This window comes from Acinonyx jubatus, chromosome A2, assembly GCF_027475565.1.
Source record: "Acinonyx jubatus isolate Ajub_Pintada_27869175 chromosome A2, VMU_Ajub_asm_v1.0, whole genome shotgun sequence".
In the NCBI taxonomy this organism is placed as follows: Eukaryota; Metazoa; Chordata; class Mammalia; order Carnivora; family Felidae; genus Acinonyx; species Acinonyx jubatus.
Window position 1 is genome coordinate 106,642,439 of NC_069383.1, and position 21,049 is coordinate 106,663,487.

Sequence of the window (21,049 nt, forward strand, 5' to 3'; positions counted from 1 at the left end):
TACAAATCAAAACTACAGTGAGATATCACCCGACACCAGTCAGAGTAGCTAAAATGAACAAATCAAGAGACTATAGATGCTGGAGAGGATGTGGAGAAACAGGAACCCTCTTGCATTGCTGGTGGGACTGCAAACTGGTGCAGCCACTCTGGAAAACAGTGTGGAGGTCTCTTAAAAAATTAAAAATAGAACTACCCTATGACCCAGAAATAGCACAGCTAGGAATCTACCCAAAGGATACAGGAATGCTGATGCATAGGGGCACATGTACCCCAATGTTTACATCAGCAGTATCAACAATAGCCAAAGTATGGAAAGAGCCCAAATGTCCATCGATGGATGAATGGATAAAGAAGATGTGGTTTATATATAAGATGGAATACTACTTGGCAATGAGAAAGAATGAAATCTGGCCATTTGAAGCAATGTGGATGGAACTGGAGGGTATTATGCCCTCCAGGGTGAAATAAGCCAGGCAGAGAAAGACAGATACTATATGTTTTCACTTATATGTGGATCTTGAGAAACTTAACAGAAGACCATGGGGGAGGGGAAGAGGGAAAAAAAAGATTAGGAGGGAGGCAAACCATAATAGACTCTTAAGGACTGAGAACAAGCTTAGAGTAGATGGGGGGTGTGGGAGAGGGGAAAGTTGGTGATGGGCAGGGAGGAGGTCACTTGTTGGGATGAGCAGTGGGTATTGTATAGAAACCAATTTGACAACAAATTATACTTAAAAATAAAAATAAATAAATAAAAGTTTCTCCATTAAAAAAAAGACTTACATGTAAGTCAAGAAACCACAAATCTCCTAGAAGAAAACATAAACAGTAAGCTCCTGAACATCAATCTGAACAGTATGTATGTATGTATGTATGTATTTTGGATCTGCCTTCTCACACAAGGGAAACAGAAGCAAAAAATGAACAACTTTGATGACATCAAACTAAAAAGTTTTGCACAGCAAAGCAAACCAATAATGAAATGAAAAGGCAACACACTGAATGGAAGAAGATATTTGCAAATGTTGCAAATACGGGAGTTAACATCCAAAATAGATAAAGAACTCACTCACACAACTCAATAAAAAGTAAACAATCCAGGGGCGCCTGAGTGGCTCATTCGGTTGAGCATCAGACTTTGATCAGGTCATGATCTCGCAGTCTGTGAGTTTAAGCCCCATGTCGGGCTCTGTGCTGACAGCTCAGAGCCTGGAGTCTGTTTCAGATTCTGTGTCTCCCTCTTTCTCTGCCCCTCCCCACTCATGCTCTGTTTCTCTCTCTCTCTCTCTGTCAAACATAAACATTAAAAAAAGTAAACAATCCAACTTAAAAATGAGCACAGCATCTGAATAGATATTTTTCCAAAGAAGACATACTCATGACCAACATGAAAAGATGAAAAGATGGTCAATATCATCAGAGAAATGCAAATCAAAAGCACAATGAAATATCACCTCATACCTGTCAGAATGGCTATTATCAAAAAAGATAAGAAAGAGCAGGCATTGGCGAAGATATGGAGAAAAGGGAATGCTCATGCGCTGTTGGTGGGAATGTAAATTGGTGCAGCCACTGTGGAAAACAGTGTGATGGTTCCTCAAAAAAATTAAAAATAGAACTACCATACAATTCATCAATTACACTCTTGGGTATTTATTCTAAGAAAACAAAAATACTACTTCCAAGAGATCTATGTCTCCCAATGTTTATTGCAGCATTATTGACAACAGCCAAGATATGAAAGCAACCCAACTGTCCATCAATAGATGAATGGATAAAGAAGAATGTAATATACATATACACAATGAAGTATTACTTTAAAAAAGAATGAAATCTCCCCATTTGTGACAAATGGGTGGATCTGGAGGACATTATGCCAAGCCGAATAAATCAGTGAAAGACATACCATATGATTTCACTTATATGTGGAATTTCTAAAAAATGAAATAAAACAGAATCTTATTCATAGACACAGAGAATAATCTGGTGGTTGACAGAGGGGAGAGGATGGTCGTAGACAAAATGGGGAAAGGGTGATCTTCCAGTTACAAAGGTACAAACTCCCAGTTATAAAATAAATAAGACGTGGGGATGCAACATACATAATGAGGAATATAGTTAATAATGCGTAACAACTCTGTGTGGTGACAGAGGGTAGGTAGTGTTACCATGGTGTTAATTTTGCATGTATATAAATGTTAAACTACATTTTGTACATTTGAAACTCATATAATATTGTATGTTAACTATACTTCAATAAAAGAATAAAATACACAATTATAAAATAATCAAAGATGCTGACAAAGATTAATGTACAAAATGTTCACTGTGGTGTGTACAATGGCAAAAAATTAGAAGCAATTTAAATGCCTTATCAATAAGATAATCAGGTATGTATTGTACTATATAATAATTACCATACTGCTTAAAAATCATGTTTCTGAAGAAGCTTTGGCACTGTGGGGAGATACAATGAGCTTAGAAATGAGCTTTCTAATGAGGCCTGCTAAACTTCCTAGGTCCCAAAGGGGACTCAGTTTGTTCAACAAATCTTATTTCTGCCCCCATCTTCACTCTAAGCAAAAACTACCACTGTCTTCACAGTTTGAGTCAATAATCTAAAAATTGTTCTTGATTGTTTTCTTCCTCTGTCACTGGATAGTCATTTCTAGGCCAGTTTTGCAGAAACTACCTTTTAAGACCTCCAGGCCACCCTCTCCTTCCTCCTCTAGTCCCCTTCTCTCCCATCCCCTCCACTTCTCCATTCCTCTGTGCCTTGCCCTCCCTAACCCCCAAATTCCCAGTACACTAGGTCTCCTTTTTCAGATGACCACAGTGACCTACTTCTCCTAGGGAGGGGCCCTGGCTCCCACTCTCCCACCCAGAGTCCACAGCAGCCAATGGTGTGTCTTGCCCAATGGAAGTCGACTATATCAATCCCTGCCGGACCCCCAGCAGGAGTGGATCCCCTGCTCTTCAGAACAAAACCCAAACCCTTTCCTGTGAAACTAAGCTTTGACTAATGAGAGAGATCAGTGGAAACCACTGGCTCAGCAGCCAGGCCCACAGCTCACAGAAGGAGAAAGTTTTATTAACAGAGCACTTCACCATCAGAGCTGATTGCTTTCCAGGCCCTGAGCTGTGGGATGTTCATTTTTAGAGACCCATAGCAAAATGCACCAGTGGGTTGGTCCTGTACACAAAGGGTGCTAGTCCAATCCCTCCCTCCCTACTCTCACTCTCTATCTCTGATCCGATTAACCTAACACTCCAGCTTCCTTCTGTCTAGAATGCCCCTTCTCCATTTCTTGTGTCAAACCCATACACCTGGGGCCTACTAGACACCACCTCCTTCAGGAAGCCACCCTGATACCTCAAGCAGTAGATGAACATATGCTGTGCTTTGAATATCCTTCCCATTGCACCTATGAACAGGTGACTGTACTGTAGTTATGTCCCTGCCTTGTCTTCCCAACTGGCCCATGAATTCTTCAGGTGGGATCTATGTGTGGTTCATCTTGGGGGGGGAGCCCAATGTCATTTGGCTGAATGTCCAGCATATGGGCTTCTCAGAGAGGAAGCCACATAGGCAAGGTATCTGTGGGAAAGTGAATGATTCAGTGTGTGCAAGTGCAGGGTGATGGTGAAAAGGTCTTCATGGGGACAGGTAGGAGAGTCCTAAAAGCCCACTAAATGACTGGGACTTGCCCTGAAGGGGAGAAGAGCCATGGATGGATTCTAAGGAGAGCAAAACTGGTTGACCACACTTTGAATTGTCCATCATAAAGAAAACCCAAACTCGGTGGGGGGAGCCACAAGACCCCCACCCTGTCCCTAGTACTTTTTCTTGCTTCCCCTGGCCCTGCTGTAAGGGGGGATGGAGCATCTTCTCTGGTCAAATGCAAGGACCATCCCTGGGCAGGGTCACAGCATGTTGAAAGACTGCACACAGTGCAGCTGGGCATCACCAAAGCAGTCGGGGGACCTCTTGGAGATTCCTCGTGTTTCTTAGAAGCCCACAGGGTAGCTCCCTGATAGCTATCTGAAACCACAAATTCACTGCCAAAAAAATGTAAATACCTGTTTTCTGGAAACCAGGCTTTTACAGCCACCTTTCTGGCATCCCCTACATCCCTCCAAGCTGCTGTCTCTTACCATAAATCCCCCAGAATGTCTGGATCCTCATGGAGTGCCCCTTTGAACTTTGAATTGGATAAACAGCCAATACCTCAGGCCTCTTAGAAGGACTGCTCCATGCTACTGTTATAAAAAGGAAAAACCATCACAGTGGAGAGATCCAACTACTGCATTACAGTCAGGAAACTCAGTTGCAAGCTTCAGTGACCCCTAAGCCACTTTGGGGCCCACCCCCACACCACTTCTGACTCCCACACAGGCTGGTTCATGGGACTTTGTTACCCTGTTGTGAACTCTTGGTCACAATTACCACAGGCACAGGACCCAAATGCTCCCCTTGGTCCTTCTGAAAATGTTGGGCAATGTTAGTGTAGGAAGGTAATACACAATCTCTGCATTTCTGCCCTGCAATCCTCTCGTGATAATTCCCTTAAATCATTTTTCCATTTAGTTGTTCTGGTGACTTCCCAAGTACTACATCACTATACACTCCTCCCACTGGGGCATGTCTCAGCCCTAATTCTGTGTGGGGAGGATGCAGAACAGTATCTGTGATACATCTTTCTGGAGCTTTTATTACAGGATTTGGTAGAACTTCCCCCCTTTTCCTAAACATGGAAGAAAAGACAGAGAAGAGCAGGGGAGGGGAGAAGTGTTCCAAGAAAAAACCCAGTCACGATGGGGACAGAGGGATGAACCTGCAACTAGAGCGACCTCTCCTCTTGTAGGCCATAGACGTGGGATACCCTCTTGATTTGAATCCCATGCAGAGAACTCCAGAGCAGTTTGCAAGCCTCTCTGTCCATGGAACCAAGTTCTCTTGTCTAAGCGCCCTTGCACACCCACCGTGTACTTCTTGTACCCCTTCCAGCCTCTGACCAATCTCCTGTACCATGTCGCCAGACTCCCTGGAGCTCAGCATCTTTTTTTCTTTCCATTTAAAATGTATAGAGTATGGCTCGACCTCCCCAGTATTTGATCCCTGCCTTGGCCATCCCCCATGAGAGATTAAACTGACTTAACTTTATTTTGCTTGCCATTCTGGTTCTTGCTTGGCAGCCTAAAACACAAGTGTCTTAGAATAAGATATGAGGAACATGATGGCCACTCCATGCCAGCCCTGGCTCTGGCCAAAGGAGGAGGCTGGGGTCATACCATCAAGCTGCCTGGTGTGGAGGAGTTTCGTTTTGAGAACACAGTCCAGGGCTTTATTACTGCTGCTAGTGCCTTGGGTGGAGGAGGTACCAGGGCCACGTTGGGGGCTGAACTGGAGGCAGAGGATGCTCCAGGGCCACACTGAGATGCTGTGCTGGAGATGGGGGTCTTTCACTTCAGGCTGGGTGGGGAATGGCAGGCACTATGTGCTTCTGCTCTGTCTCCTGGTCCCCTTCAGGCCTCTCTGTTTCTTTACTGACCAACCAGGCAGGTATAGCTGGCTCATGCCGGCAGCATTTTCTACTGCCTCTGACACCTGCTGAGCCTCCTGGGTTTGGGAAGGATTGCAGCTGTTGGAGTCAGCAGAAGGGGAGGGCGTTGCTGTGATGGCATGGCCCTCCATCTTGGGTTTCTCAGAACTCAAAATCCAGGAGGTGGCCATACCACTGTTAAACTTCCAGGCTGTTGATGGGTCCTAGATCTGGTCCCACACATAGCCCATGTTCATTATCACTTGAGTCACCTGGGGGTCCTTGGTGTCATGGAGTGGCTCATTGTAAGGCCTGAGTTCCTTCTCCTGCACCACATTATGGATCTCTCAAAATATCTTCTAACATTCTTCTGTCACTGGGGTTGAGGACCATCAGTTTTCTCAAGAGGTTTTCACATTCAAGAGGGAAGAATTTTGGATATGGTATTGTCTCCTCAGGATCTGCTTCCATAGCTGCCAGAAGTCCTCTCCCACAAAAGGCAGGGGCACCAGTGACCATGGTGACAGACTGGTTCCCAGGATCCACACATCCATCACAGGGCCAGAAGAGTTCTGAGGGAGCATAAGTTGGGGGGTGGGGGCTGCCACAGTAGACATTCAGCTTATGGCTGATGGTGAACTCATTGCTGAGGCCAAAGTCTACAATTTTTATGATCAGGTTAACACCAAAAAGTAGGCTCTCCAGCTTCAGGTCCCTGAAGGCTGATGACACTGGCAGTACTGCACAGTGCATACTAGCTGCTATAATTTGCCTTGAGACTCTTTCTCTGTCATGCAGCCATGGCCCAGTAAATAACCAAATATGTCACCCCCACTAATGTACTCTGAGATGAGGAAGAGTGTTTCTGTACTGTCAGTCACCTGGAGCATTTTTATGATATTGGTGTGATCCCAGCCCTTCATGCTATGGACTTCACAGAAAAGTCTTAGGAAGCTGGAGGAGGTCTGCTGACTCTTGTTAATGACCTTACTGAAGGAAGACAGCATTTGTGACATTTACCCCAATAAGATCATCAGCACAGTCTTCTTCAGCAGCCTCAGAGGCCAAATGACAGTGGGTTGATCTATTCAAAATGTTGGGGAAAAAATGCCAACCAACAATCCTACTCTGGCAAAACTGTCTTTCAAAAATGAGAGAGAGATTGTTGATTCATTATATTATACATCTTAAACTAACATAACATCATATGTTTATAAAAGTTCAGAAAGAAAGAGAAAGAGAAAGGGAAGGGAAGGAAGGAGGAAGGGGAGGAAGGGACAAAGGGAGGAAGGGAGGGAGGGAGGGGGTCAAGGAAGGAAAGGGAAGGGGAGAAAGGAAAGGAAAGGAAAGGAAAGGAAAGGAAAGGAAAGGAAAGGAAAGGAAAGGAAAGGAGGAAGGTAAGGAAGGGGAAGAAGGGAAGGAAGGAAGGGAATGGAAGGGAAGGGACCAGCAGAAAGGATTTGGAGGGAAGAATGGAATGGAAGAAAGGATGGGAGGGAGGGAGGGAGGGAGGGAAGGAAGGAAGGAAGGAAGGAAGGAAGGAGAAAAGAAGGAGGGAGCGAGGAAGGAAGAAAAGGAGGGAGGGAAGGAGAAAGAGAGGGAGGGAGAAAAGGAAGGAAGGATGGAAGGGAGGGAGGGAGGATGGAGGGAGGGATTCTCCCCCCTCCCCAAGAAAAAACGAGGGATAAATTAAGACATTCTCAGATATGCCAAAGCTTAGAACATTGCTACTTCTAGACCAGCCCTGCAATGAAGGGAGTAGTTCAGGCTGAAATTAAAAGGCAATGGAAAGTAACTCAAAGTCTTATGAATAAATAAAGATCTCTGGTAAAAAGAAATATATGGATGAGTATAAAAGCTAGTATTATTATAACTTTAGTTTCCATCTCTACTTTTTCCTTTCTACATTAAGAGACTAATGTAGTTTTTTAAAAGAAGTATTACTCTATGTTTTAGACTCAATCCAAAAGTATATAATTTTTTGACATCACTAACTGAAAGGAGGTGGGGTCAGAGCTGTAAAGGAGCAGAGTGTTTCCATGCTATTGAAGTTAAACTAGTATAAATACACATTAGGGTATTATAACTTACTATGTTAAATGTACTTCCCATGATAACCATGAAGAAAGCAGCTGTAGAATATACACAAAAGGAGATGAGAAAATAATGTAAACATTTCACTAGAAAAAATCAACTAAACACAAGAGAAGACAGTAATGCAGGAAATAAGGCACCAAAAAAAAACACAAACAAACAAACAAACAAAACAAAAACCCGCTATAAAGCACACAGAAAGCAAACAGCAAAGTGATAGAAACAAATCCCTCCTTACCAGTAATTACTTCAAACAAAAGTGGATTAAACTCTCCAGTCAAAAAGCAGAGATTGGCAGAATGGATTAAAAAATATGATTGAAGTATTTGCTGTCTACAAGAGACTGATTTTAGATCAGAAGACATAAATAGAGTTAAAGGGAAAGTATGGAAAAGATATTCTATACAAATAGCACCCAAAAAGATCAGGGGTGGTTATACTATCAGACAAAATTGATTTAAAATAAAATATATCCACGTTCATAGTAGCATAGTAAACAATAGCTAAATGTGGAAGCAACCCAAATGTACATCAATGGATGAATGGATAACCAAAATGTGGTCTATACATACAAAAGAATATTTTCCTGTCTTGAAAAAGAAGAAAGTTAGGCTACAACATAGAAGAACCTTGAGAAAAGTATGCTAAGTGAAATAAACCAGTCAAAAAAAGACAAATAATGTATTATTCCACTTCTAGGAAATACTTAGAAGAGTCAAAATCATAAAGACAGAAAGTAGAACACTGTTTGCCAGGGGCTGAGGACTGGGAGGAATAGGTAGTCTTTGTTCAATGGATATGGTGTCTCAGTTTTACAAGGTGAAAAGAGTTCTGGAGATGGATGGTGGTGATGGTTGCCCAAAGTTGTGAATGGATTTAACACCACTGAACTGTATACTTAAAAATTAAAATGGTAAATTTTGCTGTATTTTAGTGCAATAAGAAAAACTGGGGGAGGGGAATTTTGTCTCTCTCTTACCAGCTCTCTTGTGACTTTCTGTATGTGTACTCAGGTGGGCAGGCAAGAAAGTGAGTAGGAAAAGCTAGCAGAGAGTAACCAGCACAGGCTAAAGATTCCAGACCATATTTCATACTCCTGAGCAAGATAGACTTCGTTTTCCTGCTTTCATTTACATTAATCTCAATTCCTCTTTCCCACAAAACCATATTATCCTATGAAAACTATGAAATTGAGAAGAAAAAATTACTGGCACTGGAAAGCGTGAAAGAGGATTAGCAACGGAAATAACTCTGAGCCATTTATTCACCATGAACAGATGATCTCTGTTAGATTAAAATTCCATGTTAATCCAGCTCAACCTTCAACATCTGCTGAGAAAGGACAAAGGGAACTTGAACAGAACATATACTTAAAGTAGTTGAGGACTTTATTTCATAGCCCATCAATTTAACACATCATGCAAGGAAGAAAATCTATTGAGTATTAGACTAACTGGTTAACCTAGGTTTTGTTTGTTAATATAAAATACATCAATATCCTTACCAAGTACATACTGAAGTAGTGAAAATTCACTAAGCACCAAAGAACACAAGTATACTTTATTTCACTTCACTTTATTGCACTTTGCAGATACTGTGTTTTTTTTTTTAATTTTAATTTTTTTTTTTTTTTTTTTACAAATTGAACGTTTCTGGCAACCCTGTCAAACAAGTCTATCAGCACCATTTTTCCCCAACAGCATTTGCTGACTTCATGTCCCTGCCTCACATTTTGGTAATTCTCACAGTATTTCAAACTTCATCATTTATCATATTTGTTATAGTGATCTGTGATCACTGAAAGCTCAGATGATGGTTAGCATTTGTTAGCAATAAAATATTTTTTAATTAAGGCATGTGCATTGTTTTAGACATAACTTTAATATTCTCTAGGAGAACAAAAACACATTTTGACTTTGCCTTACTGCAATATTAGGTCTATTGCAATGGTCGGGAACAAAACCTGCAATATCTCCAAGGTATGCCTGTATTTTTGATATGTGAAAAAGACTGGAGAAGCATTGAGACCTCACTCTGAATCCAACAAAATAAATATAAAGGGGGAATTGGAAATGTTAAAAGCATCTGTACCAGTCAGTGTTCTCTAGAGAAACAGGACCAATAGGATATATATAGATATACAGAAAAAGATTTATTAGGTGGGATTGGTTAACACAATAATGGAAGCTGAGAAGGAAGTCCCACAATCTGCCATCTGCAAGCTGGAGGCCCACGAAAGCCAGTGGTATGGTTCTAGTCCCAACTTTCACACCTGACAACCAGGGGAGCCAGTGGTGTTAAGTCCCAGTCTGAGTACAAAGGCCTGAAAAACAGCAGCATAAATGTCCAAGAGTAGGAGTAGATGGATACCCCAGCTCAAGCACAGGACAAATTTGCCCTTCCTCTGCTGTTTTGTTCTATTAAGGTCCTCAATGGATTGGATGATGCCCAGTCTCATGAGGAATGGCGATCTTCTTCCTCAATCTACTGCTCCAACTGCTAATCTCTTCTGGAAACATTCTCACAGATACACTCAGAATTAAAGTGTTATCGGCTATCTGGGTACCCCTTAACCCAAGTAAGCTGACATATAAAATTAACCATCACAGCATATAATGAATTTGGATCTACCCTTTTTAAAAAATTATTTATTTATTTATTTTTATTTATTTATTTTTTGAGTTGCAGGTGGTTTATTTGCAAGATAATTACAGAGATAGAGTAGGAAGTTGGCAGAGTGATACAGAGAAAAGCAAAACTAATGGTGCACTATTGAAATATTTGCTTTGAATAGTTAGGGTTAAATTTTTCTAGGATCATAAAGATGTGCATAAAATCATCTCCAACATTGTCTTTCCCAAACACAAGAGGCTGGGGCATTCATCCACCAGGCACTTTTGCTCATTGATTGAGGGTTACCCCCAGCACTGTTATCTTTCCCCATCAATTCTGGGCTTCTCTTGGGTAATGGATGAATGGTATCCTGTGGTTTTGGAGAAGGCCCTGAGGAAAAAATTGGAAAACTCCATGGTGCTCATTTTAGTTTGGAAGAACCCAGGATTACAGGATCAGCTGCAACTGCAGCTGAACTCACTGGTAAGCTGATGTTATAGGCACACCTGCCATAGTCCGTGCTTCCATGAACAAATCTCTCATTAGGCCTTCAAGATGCTGGAATCTCTAAGAGGCAAATTTAATTACCAGGTTTATTGGAACAAACTATAATAGTTGTTATTGCAACTAATCTTAAAGCCCTATTAAGTACTCATCATCTCTTTCTTGGAATTTAATTGTTCTAGTACTTCAGCTAGACTAAGCTATATGGTCCAAACTCCTGGTTACCTTGTCCATGCCAGGTCATTATTATCACCAGGAAAAGAGGAATGGAGACACTTCTTTTTGTTTTGTTTTATTTTTTTAAATTATTTTTTATTTTTTATTTTATTCTTTTTTTTTCAACGTTTATTTATTTTTGGGACAGAGAGAGACAGAGCATGAACGGGGGAGGGGCAGAGAGAGAGGGAGACACAGAATCGGAAACAGGCTCTAGGCTCCGACCATCAGCCCAGAGCCTGACGCGGGGCTCGAACTCACGGACCGTGAGATCGTGACCTGGCTGAAGTCGGATGCTTAACCCACTGCGCCACCCAGGCGCCCCTATTTTTTAAAATTTACATCCAAATTAGTTGCATATAGTGAAACAATGATTTCAGGAGTAGATTCCTTAATGCCCCTTACCCATTTAGCCCATCCCCCCTCCCACAACCCCTCCAGGAACTCTCAGTTTGTTCTCCATATTTATGAGTGTCTTCTGTTTTGTCCCCCTCTCTGTTTTTATATTATTTTTGTTTCCCTTCCCTTATGTCCATCTGTTTTGACTCTTAAAACTTCATATGAGTGAAGTCATATGATTTTTGTCTTTCTCTGACTAATTTCACTTAGAATAATACCCTCCAGTTCCATCCACGTAGTTGCAAATGGCAAGATTTCATTCTTTTGGATTGAAGTAATACTCCAATGTATATATATGCCACATTTTCTTTATCCATTCATCCATAGATGGACATTTGGGCTCTTTCCATAATTTGGCTATTGTTCATAGTGCTGCTATAAACAAGGGGGTGCATGTGTCCCTTCGAAACAGCACACCTGTATCCCATGGATAAATGCCTAGTAGTGCAATTGCTGGGTTGTAGGGTAGTTCTATTTTTGTTTTTTTGAGGAACCTCCATACTGTTTTCCAGAGTGGCTGCACCAGCTTGCATTGCCACCAGCAATGCAAAAGAGATCCTCTTTCTCTGCATCCTCGCCAGCATCTGTTGTGGCCTGAATTGTTAATGTTAGCCATTCTGACAGGTGTCAGGTGGTATCTCATTGTGGTTTTGATTTGTATTTCCCTGATGATGAGTGGTGTTGAGCCTTTTTTCATGTGTTAGTTGGCCATCTGGATGTCTTCCTTGGAGAAGTGTCTATTCATGTCTTTTGCCCATTTCTTCATTGGATTGTTTTTTGGGTGTTGAGTTTGATAAGTACTTTGTAGATTTTGGATACTAACACGTTATCTGATATGTCATTTGCAAATATCTTCTCCCATTCTGTCGGTTGCCTTTTAGTTTTGCTGATTGTTTCCTTCGCTGTGCACAAGCTTTTTATTTTGATGAGGTCCCAGTAGTTCATTTTTGCTTTTATTTCCCTTGCCTCTGGAGACGTGTTGAGTAAGAAGTTGCTGTGGGTAAGATCAAAGAGGTTTTTGCCTGCTTTCTCCTCGAGGATTTTGATGGCTTCCTGTCTTACATTGAGGTCTTTCATCCATTTTGTGTATGGTGTAAGAAAGTGGTCCAGGTTCATTCTTCTGCATGTCGCTGTACAGTTTTCCCAGCACCACTTGCTGAAAAGACTATCTTTATTCCATTGGATATTCTTTCCTGCTTTGTCAAAGATTAGTTGGTCATACGTTTGTGGGTCCATTTCTGGGTTCTCTATTCTGTTCCATTGATCTGAGTGTCTGTTCCTGTGCCAGTACCATACTGTCTTGATGATTACAGCTTTGTAGTATAGCTTGAAGTCTGGGATTGTGATGCCTCCTGCTTTGGTTTTTGTTTTCAAGATTGCTTTGACTATTCACGGTCTTTTCTGGTTCCATACAAATTTTAGGATTATTTGTTCTAGCTCTGTTAAGAATGCTGGTGTTAGTTATTTTGATCGGGATTGCATTGAATATGTAGATTGCTTTGGTATATATCAACATTTTAACAATATTTGTTCTTTCTATCCAGGAGCATGGAATCTTTTTCCATTTTTTGGTGTCTTCTTCAATTTCTTTCATAAGCTTTCTATAGTTTTCAGTGTATAGATTTTTCACCTCTTTGGTTATATTTATTCCTAGGTATTTTATGGTTTTTGGTCCAACTGTAAATGGGATCGATTCCTTGATTTCTCTTTCTGTCGCTTCATTGTTGGTGTATAGGAATGCAACTGATTTCTGTGTGTTGATTTTATATCCTGCAACTTTGCTGAATTCATGGGTCAGTTCTAGCAGTTTTTTGGTGGAACATTTTGGGTTTTCCATATAGAGTATCATGTCGCCTGCAAAGAGTGAAAGTTTGACCTCCTCCTGGCCAATTTGGATGCATTTTATTTCTTTGTGTTGTCTGATTGCAGAGTCGAAGACTTCCAATACTATGTTGAATAACAGTGGCGAGAGTGGACATCCCTGTCTTGTTCCTGACCTTAGGGGGAAAGCTCTCAGTTTTTATCCATTGAGGATGATATTAGCATTGGGTCATCCATATATGGCTTTTATGATCTCGAGGTATGATTGGATCTACCCTTCTATTGCCCACATTGTTACTGATGGTCAGGGCCCCCTTCTCTATTCTGCCTCCCTCCCTCTCTCTGCTGATTTGTCTATTTTCATTTCTCCCTCTGCTTCTTTCCCAGGTCATTCTCTGTCATGTTTACTGGGCATTTCCAAGTCATCTGCACCCAACCCATCCCCCATCCTCTATTTTACCATCTGTTTGGAACCCAGCTCTCCCTTACTCAACTCCATTTCCCTTGTTCTTCTTTGTCTCTTTTTTCATCTCCCACCCTTTCTGGTCCTTAGCAGAGATGGAAGAAAGATGGCCCTTACCCAGGAAGGCCAATGGGAATATAAATACACCTTGGTAGGTACAGCCAGTTGAATGGGATTGGGGACAGAACACACACTGTCATGGGACAGAAACCACTCATCTTCCCCTGTCCAGGGTTAAGGGTCCTCTCTGTGGGATGGCAGTGAAGGGGTACACCAGGTATCAGCAGCACCTGGCTGAGGAAGGAGGTGGGGTGTGGTCTTAGGAGAGAACTGGGGTCAGCAGAATCCCAGCAAGGGAGAGGGCTCAGCAGCCTCCTGTTGCCCTCCAGAGACATGAGGGAATAGGCTGGGACCAGGGAGGGAATACACCTCCAGAGTGAGGATTTGAGAGTAAAGTGGGAAGGATGGGTCAATGGATGATATATATATATCATCAGTCAATGGGCACTTGGGGTGTGGCCATAATTTGACTATAGTAGATAATGTTTCTATAAACATCAGGGTGTATGTGTCCCTTTGAAATAGCATGTTAAACTAACTGGAATTTAAATAAAAACTTAAAAAAATAAGTATTAAAAAACCAATCTTTGAATACTAGTTTTGCACCATCCATATTCTACTCATTCTAAACATTCTGTTTACTGTCTTTGCATACTCATACACACACTGACTCCCCAATTCATAGCAAATTGTGTATAATTCAATCTCTCTGCACATTTCTTTTGCTCTATTCAAATGTCACTCTTTAACCTCCTGTTTTTCATTTGACAATCATCGCTTGCACACTGTGTGCTATTTAATACCTTCTTTGTGCACAATTGCCTGCAGTTCAAGAGTCGCTCTTCACACACTCACTGTGGGTTTTCCAACAGACATTATTTCCACCTCCAATCCAACCTTCACTCCAGGCTACTCATTCAGTGCCATTTAGCTCTACCTGCCTGCACATTCAGTGTCTGTGACTCACAAAATTATGTGTGCAAATGACCAACCTTTCATATATAATCCTTTTGCACAATCCAACTTCCACTCATTAAAACCAACATCATGGTATCCAATACTCACTCTTGGCACACTCACTATCTGCAATAAATACTCTATGTATGTTCGTTCTGTTCCATCCAACTTACAATACCTGCCCACTCATTCTGAGCTATTCAAATATCTCTCACACACTGACTGTACTTTATTTAACAATTACACTGGATTACTCACCACCACTTGTGATTTAACATCCACTCCTCCCACACTCATTATTGCTATTCCAATGCCACTCCTTGCACTCACATTGTATGCTTTTCAAGAACAACCTCATACACATTATACTCATTCTGTACCATCCAAATTCCATTCACTACACCCATTGCATGCCATTGGACAATCATCCCTTACATACTCCGTGTGAAATTCCAAAAGTATATGTATTCTTGGAAGGTCCTACCAACCTCCATTCCTTGCAAACCCATTATTTTCCAATTAATAATTGCTATTCACACTGTATACCATTCAACATCCTCTCTGTGCACATTTAGTGTTTCAATAACCACTCTTTCCACACTCACTGTGATTTGCAAACCACTCTTTGGATAATCACAGTGTGCAATTCAACAACTATTCTTTGCACATGCATTATGTACAGCCCAATCCCTTTCCTAGAACACTCACTGTTTGCTATTCAACAATCTCTCTTAATGCACTCCATCTTCTCCATCCAGTACCACTCCTCTGCCATTCAACAATCACTTCCTGCACACTTGCTCCTTGCGAATCAATAGGCACTCTTTTTTAACTCATTCTGCCTTTGCAGTTTCCATTCTTTGCACACTGTGCCATTCAACAATAAATCCTTGCAAACTCACTGTGCTATTCTACTTCCACTCATTGTGCGCTCATGTGTAATCTAGCAATCACTCTACAAGTATTCCCTACCACCCGACTTCCACTCCTTGCACACTAAACTTTGTGCATTCAACAACCACTCTATGCTCACTCACTGTATGATACAACCACCATTCTTTTCACACCCATTCCCCACCATCTAAATGCCATTTCTTTCACACTCAGTCTTGGCTAGTCTACAACTGCTCCTTGAATACTATGTGCTATTCTTGAGCTTAACCTTGATTTTTATTTTTCTTTAGATTTTTCTTTCTTGACATTGGTCTTGATCTTCTCTTTAATGCTAACTTTGAATGTTCCTTGGCCTTGTTTTGATTCCAACTCAGACAAACTTAACATTTCTTTACTTTTAGCCTTGATTTTAGCTTTGATTATGATCTTGACCTTGAGCTTTCTTGTGACTCACTCATCCTTTCTTATAAAATGTCTAGACAATGTATAGCCCTAAATGTGAAGTTGCATTTAACCTTGAACTTCACCTAAAACTTGATTTTGGCATCAATGTTGGTTTTTATTTTTGATCTGTTAAAAATAAGTACAACTTAAAGTAAGTACAAGCTTAAAGATGACCTGTACTTTTTTTTAAAATTAAAGTTAGTTAACATACAGTGTAGTCTTGGCTTTAGGAGTCGAACCCAGTGATTCATCTCATACATATGACACCCATTGCTCATCCCAACAAGTGCCCTCCTCAATGCCTATCACCAATTTAGCCCATGCATCCCAACCAACACCCCTGCAGTAACCCTCAGTTTGTTCTCTGTATTTAAGAGTCTCTTATGATTTGCCTCCCTCTCTGTTTTTATCTTATTTTTCCTTCCATCACTTTAGGTTCATCTGTTGAGTTTCTCAAATTGCACATATGCGTGAAATCATGTATCTTTCTCTGACTGACTTCACTTAGCATACTGCCCTCCAGTCCATCCACATTGTTGCAAATGACAAGATGTTATTCTTTCTTATCACCAAATGCTATTCCATTGTGTGTGTGTGTGTGTGTGTGTGTACCACATCTTTATCAATTCATCAGCCAATGGACATTTGGGCTTTTTCTACAATTTTGATATTTTTGATAACATTGCTATAAACACTGGGATGAATGTGTTTCAAATCAGCATTTTTGTATCCTTTGGATAAATTCCTAGTAGTGCAACTGCTGGGTAGTAGGGTATTTCTATTTTTATTTTTTTGGGGAACATCCATACTATTCTCCAGAGTGACTGAGCCAGTTTGCATTCCCACCAAGTGTTCAAAAGGGTTCCTCTTCACATCCTCACCAACATCTGTTGTTGCCTGAATTGTTCATTTTTTCCCATTCTGAGAGGTGTTAGGTAGTATCCCATTGCTGTTTTGATTTGTATTTCTCTGATGATGGGTGATGTTGAGCATCTTTTCATGTGTTTGTTACCCATCTGGATGTCTTCTTTGGAAAAGTGTCTGTTCATGTCTTTTGCACATTTCTTCACTGGATTGTTTTTGGGTGTTCTTTGTAGATTTTGGATACTAACCCTTTATCTGATATGTTATTTGCAAACATCTCCCATTCCATAAGTTGCCTTTTTTTTTGTTTCCTTTGCTGTGCAGAAGTTTTTGTCTTGATGAGGTCTTCATAGTTCATTTTTTGCTTTTATTTCCCTTGCCTCCAGAGGCATGTCAAGTAAGAAGTTGCTGCCTGTTTTCTCCTGTAGGATTTTGATGGTTTCTCATTTCACATTTACATCTTTCATCCATTTTGAATTTATTTTTGTGTATCGTGTAAGAAAGTGGTAGTTTCATTCTTCTGCATGTCCCTGTCCAGTTCTCCCAGCACCATTTGCTAAAGATGCTCTCTATTTTCCATTGGATGCTCTTTCTTGCTTTGTCAAAGAGGAGTTAATTAAAAAATACATGGAAGCAAATGAAAATAAAAACACAAGAGTCCAAACACTTTCAGTTGCAGCAAAGGCAGTCCTTACAGGAAAATACATTGCAATTCAGGCCTATCTCAAGAAGCAAGAAAGGTCCCAAATACACAACCTAACCTTACACTTAAGAAGCTAGAAAAGGAGCAGCAAATAAAGCTCAAAGCCAGTAGAAAAAGGGAAATAATAAATAGAGCAGAAATAAACAATATAGAATAAAAAAAACACACATTAAAAAAACAGATCAATGAAACTAAGAGTTGATTTTTTGAAAGACTAAACAAAATTGATAAACCACTAGAAAGATACTTGAAAAGAGGGCCAAATAGATAAAATCACAAATGAAAAAGGGAAGACCACAACCAATACTATAGAAAAATAAATAATTATAAGAGAATACTATGAAAATTATGTACTGACAAGCTGGACAATCTGGAAGAAATGGACAAATTCCTAGACATTCACACACTACCAAAACTCAAACAGGGAAGAAACAGAAAATTTGAATAGGCCCATAACAAGGAAAGAAATGAAGCCAGTTATCAAAAATCTCTCAACAATTAAGAGTCTTGGGCTAGATGGCTTCCCAGGGAAATTCTGCCAGACATTTAAAAAACGGTTAATACTGGGGCACCTGGGTGGCTTGGTCGGTTGAGTGTCCAACTGTGGCTTAGGTCATGATCTCACAGTTTGTGGGTTCGAGCCCCGTGTCAGGCTTTGTGCTGACAGCTCAAGCCTGAAGCCTGCTTCAGATTCTGTGTGTGTGTCTCTCTCTGCCCCTCCCCTGTTCATACTCTGTCAACAATAAATAAATGTTAATAACAATTACAAAAAAAAAGAGTTAATATCTATTCTCAAACTGTTCCAAACAATAAAAATTGAAGGAAAGCTTCTAAACTCATTCTATGAAGGGAGCATTACCTTGATTCCAGAACCAGACAATGACCCCACTAAACAGGAGAATTACAGGCCAATATCCCTGATGAACTTGGATGCAGAAATTCTCAACAAGATGCTAGCAAATTGAATTCAACAGTACATTAACAGAATTATTCACCATGATTGAGTGAGGTTCATTTCTGGGCTGCAGTGCTGGTTCAATATTTGCAAGTCAATCAATGTGATACACCACATGAGTAGATAGGATAAGAACCATTTGATCCTTAAAATAGATGCAGAAAAAGCATTTGACAAAATACAGCATCATTTCTTGATAAAAATCCTCAAGGAAGTAGGAGTAGAAGGAACATACTTCAATATCATAAAAGCCATATATGAAAGGCCCACAGCCAATATCATGCTCAATGGGGAAAAACTGAGAGATTTCCCCTAAGATCAGGAACACGACAGGGATGTCCACTCTCACCACTGCTCTTCAACATACTGCTGGAAGTCCTACTGGAGCAATCAGACAACAAAAAAGAAATAAAAGGTATCCAAATTGGCAAAGAAGAAGTCAAACTTTCACTCTTCGCAGATGACATGATACTCTACATGGAAAACCTGAAAGACTCCGCCAAAAAACTGTTAGAGCTGATCCATGAATTCAGCAAAGGCACAGGATATAAAATCAATATATAGAAGTTTATACACCAATAATGAAGTAGCAGAAAGAGAAACCAAGGAATCTATCCCATTTACAATTGCACCTAAACCATAAAATACTTAGGAATAAACCTAACCAAAGAGGTAAAGATCTGTCTGATGAAAACTATAGAAAGCTTATGAAAGAAATTGAAGAAGACACAAAGAAATGGCAAAACATTTTACGCTCGTGGATTGGAGAAACAAATATTGTTAAAATGTCAATACTATGCAAAGCAATTGACACATTCAATGGAATTCCTATCAAAATTCTTCACAGAGTTAGAAAAAAAAATCCTAAAATTTGTATAAAATCACAGAAGACCCTGAAAAGAAAAGTAATCTTGAAAAAGAAAACCAAAGCTGGAGGCATCACAATTCCGGACTTTAAGCTGTATTATAAAGTGTAATCATCAAGCAAGTAAGGTATTGGCACAAAAACAAGACACATAGATCAATGGAATATAATAGAGAACCCAGAAATGGACCCACAAATATATGGCCAACTAATTTTTGACAAGGCAGGAAAATGTGTTTTTTTTTAAGTTTACTTATTTATTTTGAGAGAGAGAGAGATAGAGATTCAGAGAGAGATTGAGACAGTGAGCGCAGGAGAGTGGAAGAGAGGGAGAAAGAGAATCTCAACAGACTCCATGCTGTGAGCACAGAGCCAGAAGCAGTCTCAATCTCACAAACAGTGGGATTATGACCTGAGCCAAAACCAAGAGTCAGAAGCTTAATCAACTTAGCCACCCAGGTGCCTCAAGGATGACCTGTACTTTAAATTTCTCCTTGACTTTCATGTAAACCCTGATTCAAAGCCACTTTATCATGCGTAGCCCAGGCTGTGAACTACAACTTGAACTGGACTTGGACTTTGACCTTATTGTAATGTTGACCCTGATGTGAAGTTTAGTTTGATTTGTCTTTTTAACTGATCTTAGTCTTGAACTTGGCCCAGACTTTGAATCTGAGCTTGAATTTTACTTTGATCTTGACCTTGACACTAAATCAGATTTACTTTTTGCTCCTGATTATAATCCATACTATGTGTTGCCCAAGTCCTCCTGTCTTTCACCTTTAACATGACCTTAGCACATTGAAATCTGCCTTTACCTCGACCCTGGTTTAGAACACATTCTGACCCAGATTATCAGCCAGACCTTCTAAATATAAATTTGATTTTAACCCCGATCTTGACTTTGAATTGGAACTTAACCTTGACTTTTGATCCTGAACTTGAATTTTATCATGATTTTGTTCATAATTCAGACCACCACCTGTTTCAGACTCTCATGTATAGGTCTACTCCAGAATATGAACTTGAAATTGACCTTGATATTAACCTTGAACTATGTCTAGGTCTTAACACATGACCTTAACCTTAACCTTATACTTGACCTTGATGCTGACCTCAATGAAAATCTGTCCCTAATATGTTAATCAAGTTTCACTTCAAACACAAACTTGACCCCTTGATCCTTAACCCATAAGGACTTTGACCTTAAAGTGACCATGAAATTGACCTTGACCTTGATTCAGTTCCTCATCGGGTTCCTGATTGTTGTTCAAGGTAATATCTAGATCAAACTACGAATTTGACCTTGATCTAGACCTTGTCCATGATTCACACCCAATTCTTTGTCTAATCATCGAGGACATGTATAGCCATGATTGTGAACTTAAATACAGATCCTCCTCAGTTTATGATGGGGTTACATCCCAATAAACCCATTTTAAGTCAAACATAAGTGAAAAATGCATCGAATACACCTAACCTATCAAACATCAGAGTTTAATCGTTTCCCACAAAGCCTATTAGATAACAAAGTATTGACTATCTCCTATAATTTTAATACTCTTCTGAAAGTGACAAACAGAATGGCTGTAAGGATAGTAATTGTTAGCCCCCACAATTGCTTGGCTGACAGAGAGTTGCAGCTGTTGCTA

General features: G+C 40.3%; 1 protein-coding gene across 6 annotated transcripts in view; it reads right to left on the reverse strand.

The window, feature by feature from the left end:
• SLC41A3 (solute carrier family 41 member 3) overlaps positions 1 to 21,049 on the reverse strand; it is a 174,450-nt gene that overhangs the window by 45,172 nt on the left and 108,229 nt on the right. Inside the window, exon 10 of one of the 6 annotated variants that reach the window (XM_053218815.1) lies at positions 1,555 to 6,629. The exons of 4 other annotated variants lie outside the window; for them this stretch is intronic. In XM_053218815.1, coding sequence (XP_053074790.1) covers positions 6,562 to 6,629 — 68 coding nt within the window. In that variant the 3' untranslated portion in view covers positions 1,555 to 6,561. Of the gene's footprint in view, positions 1 to 1,554; positions 6,630 to 9,770; positions 9,963 to 21,049 lie in introns of those variants that run through there. One more of the 6 variants, XM_053218817.1, reaches the window with a different exon arrangement.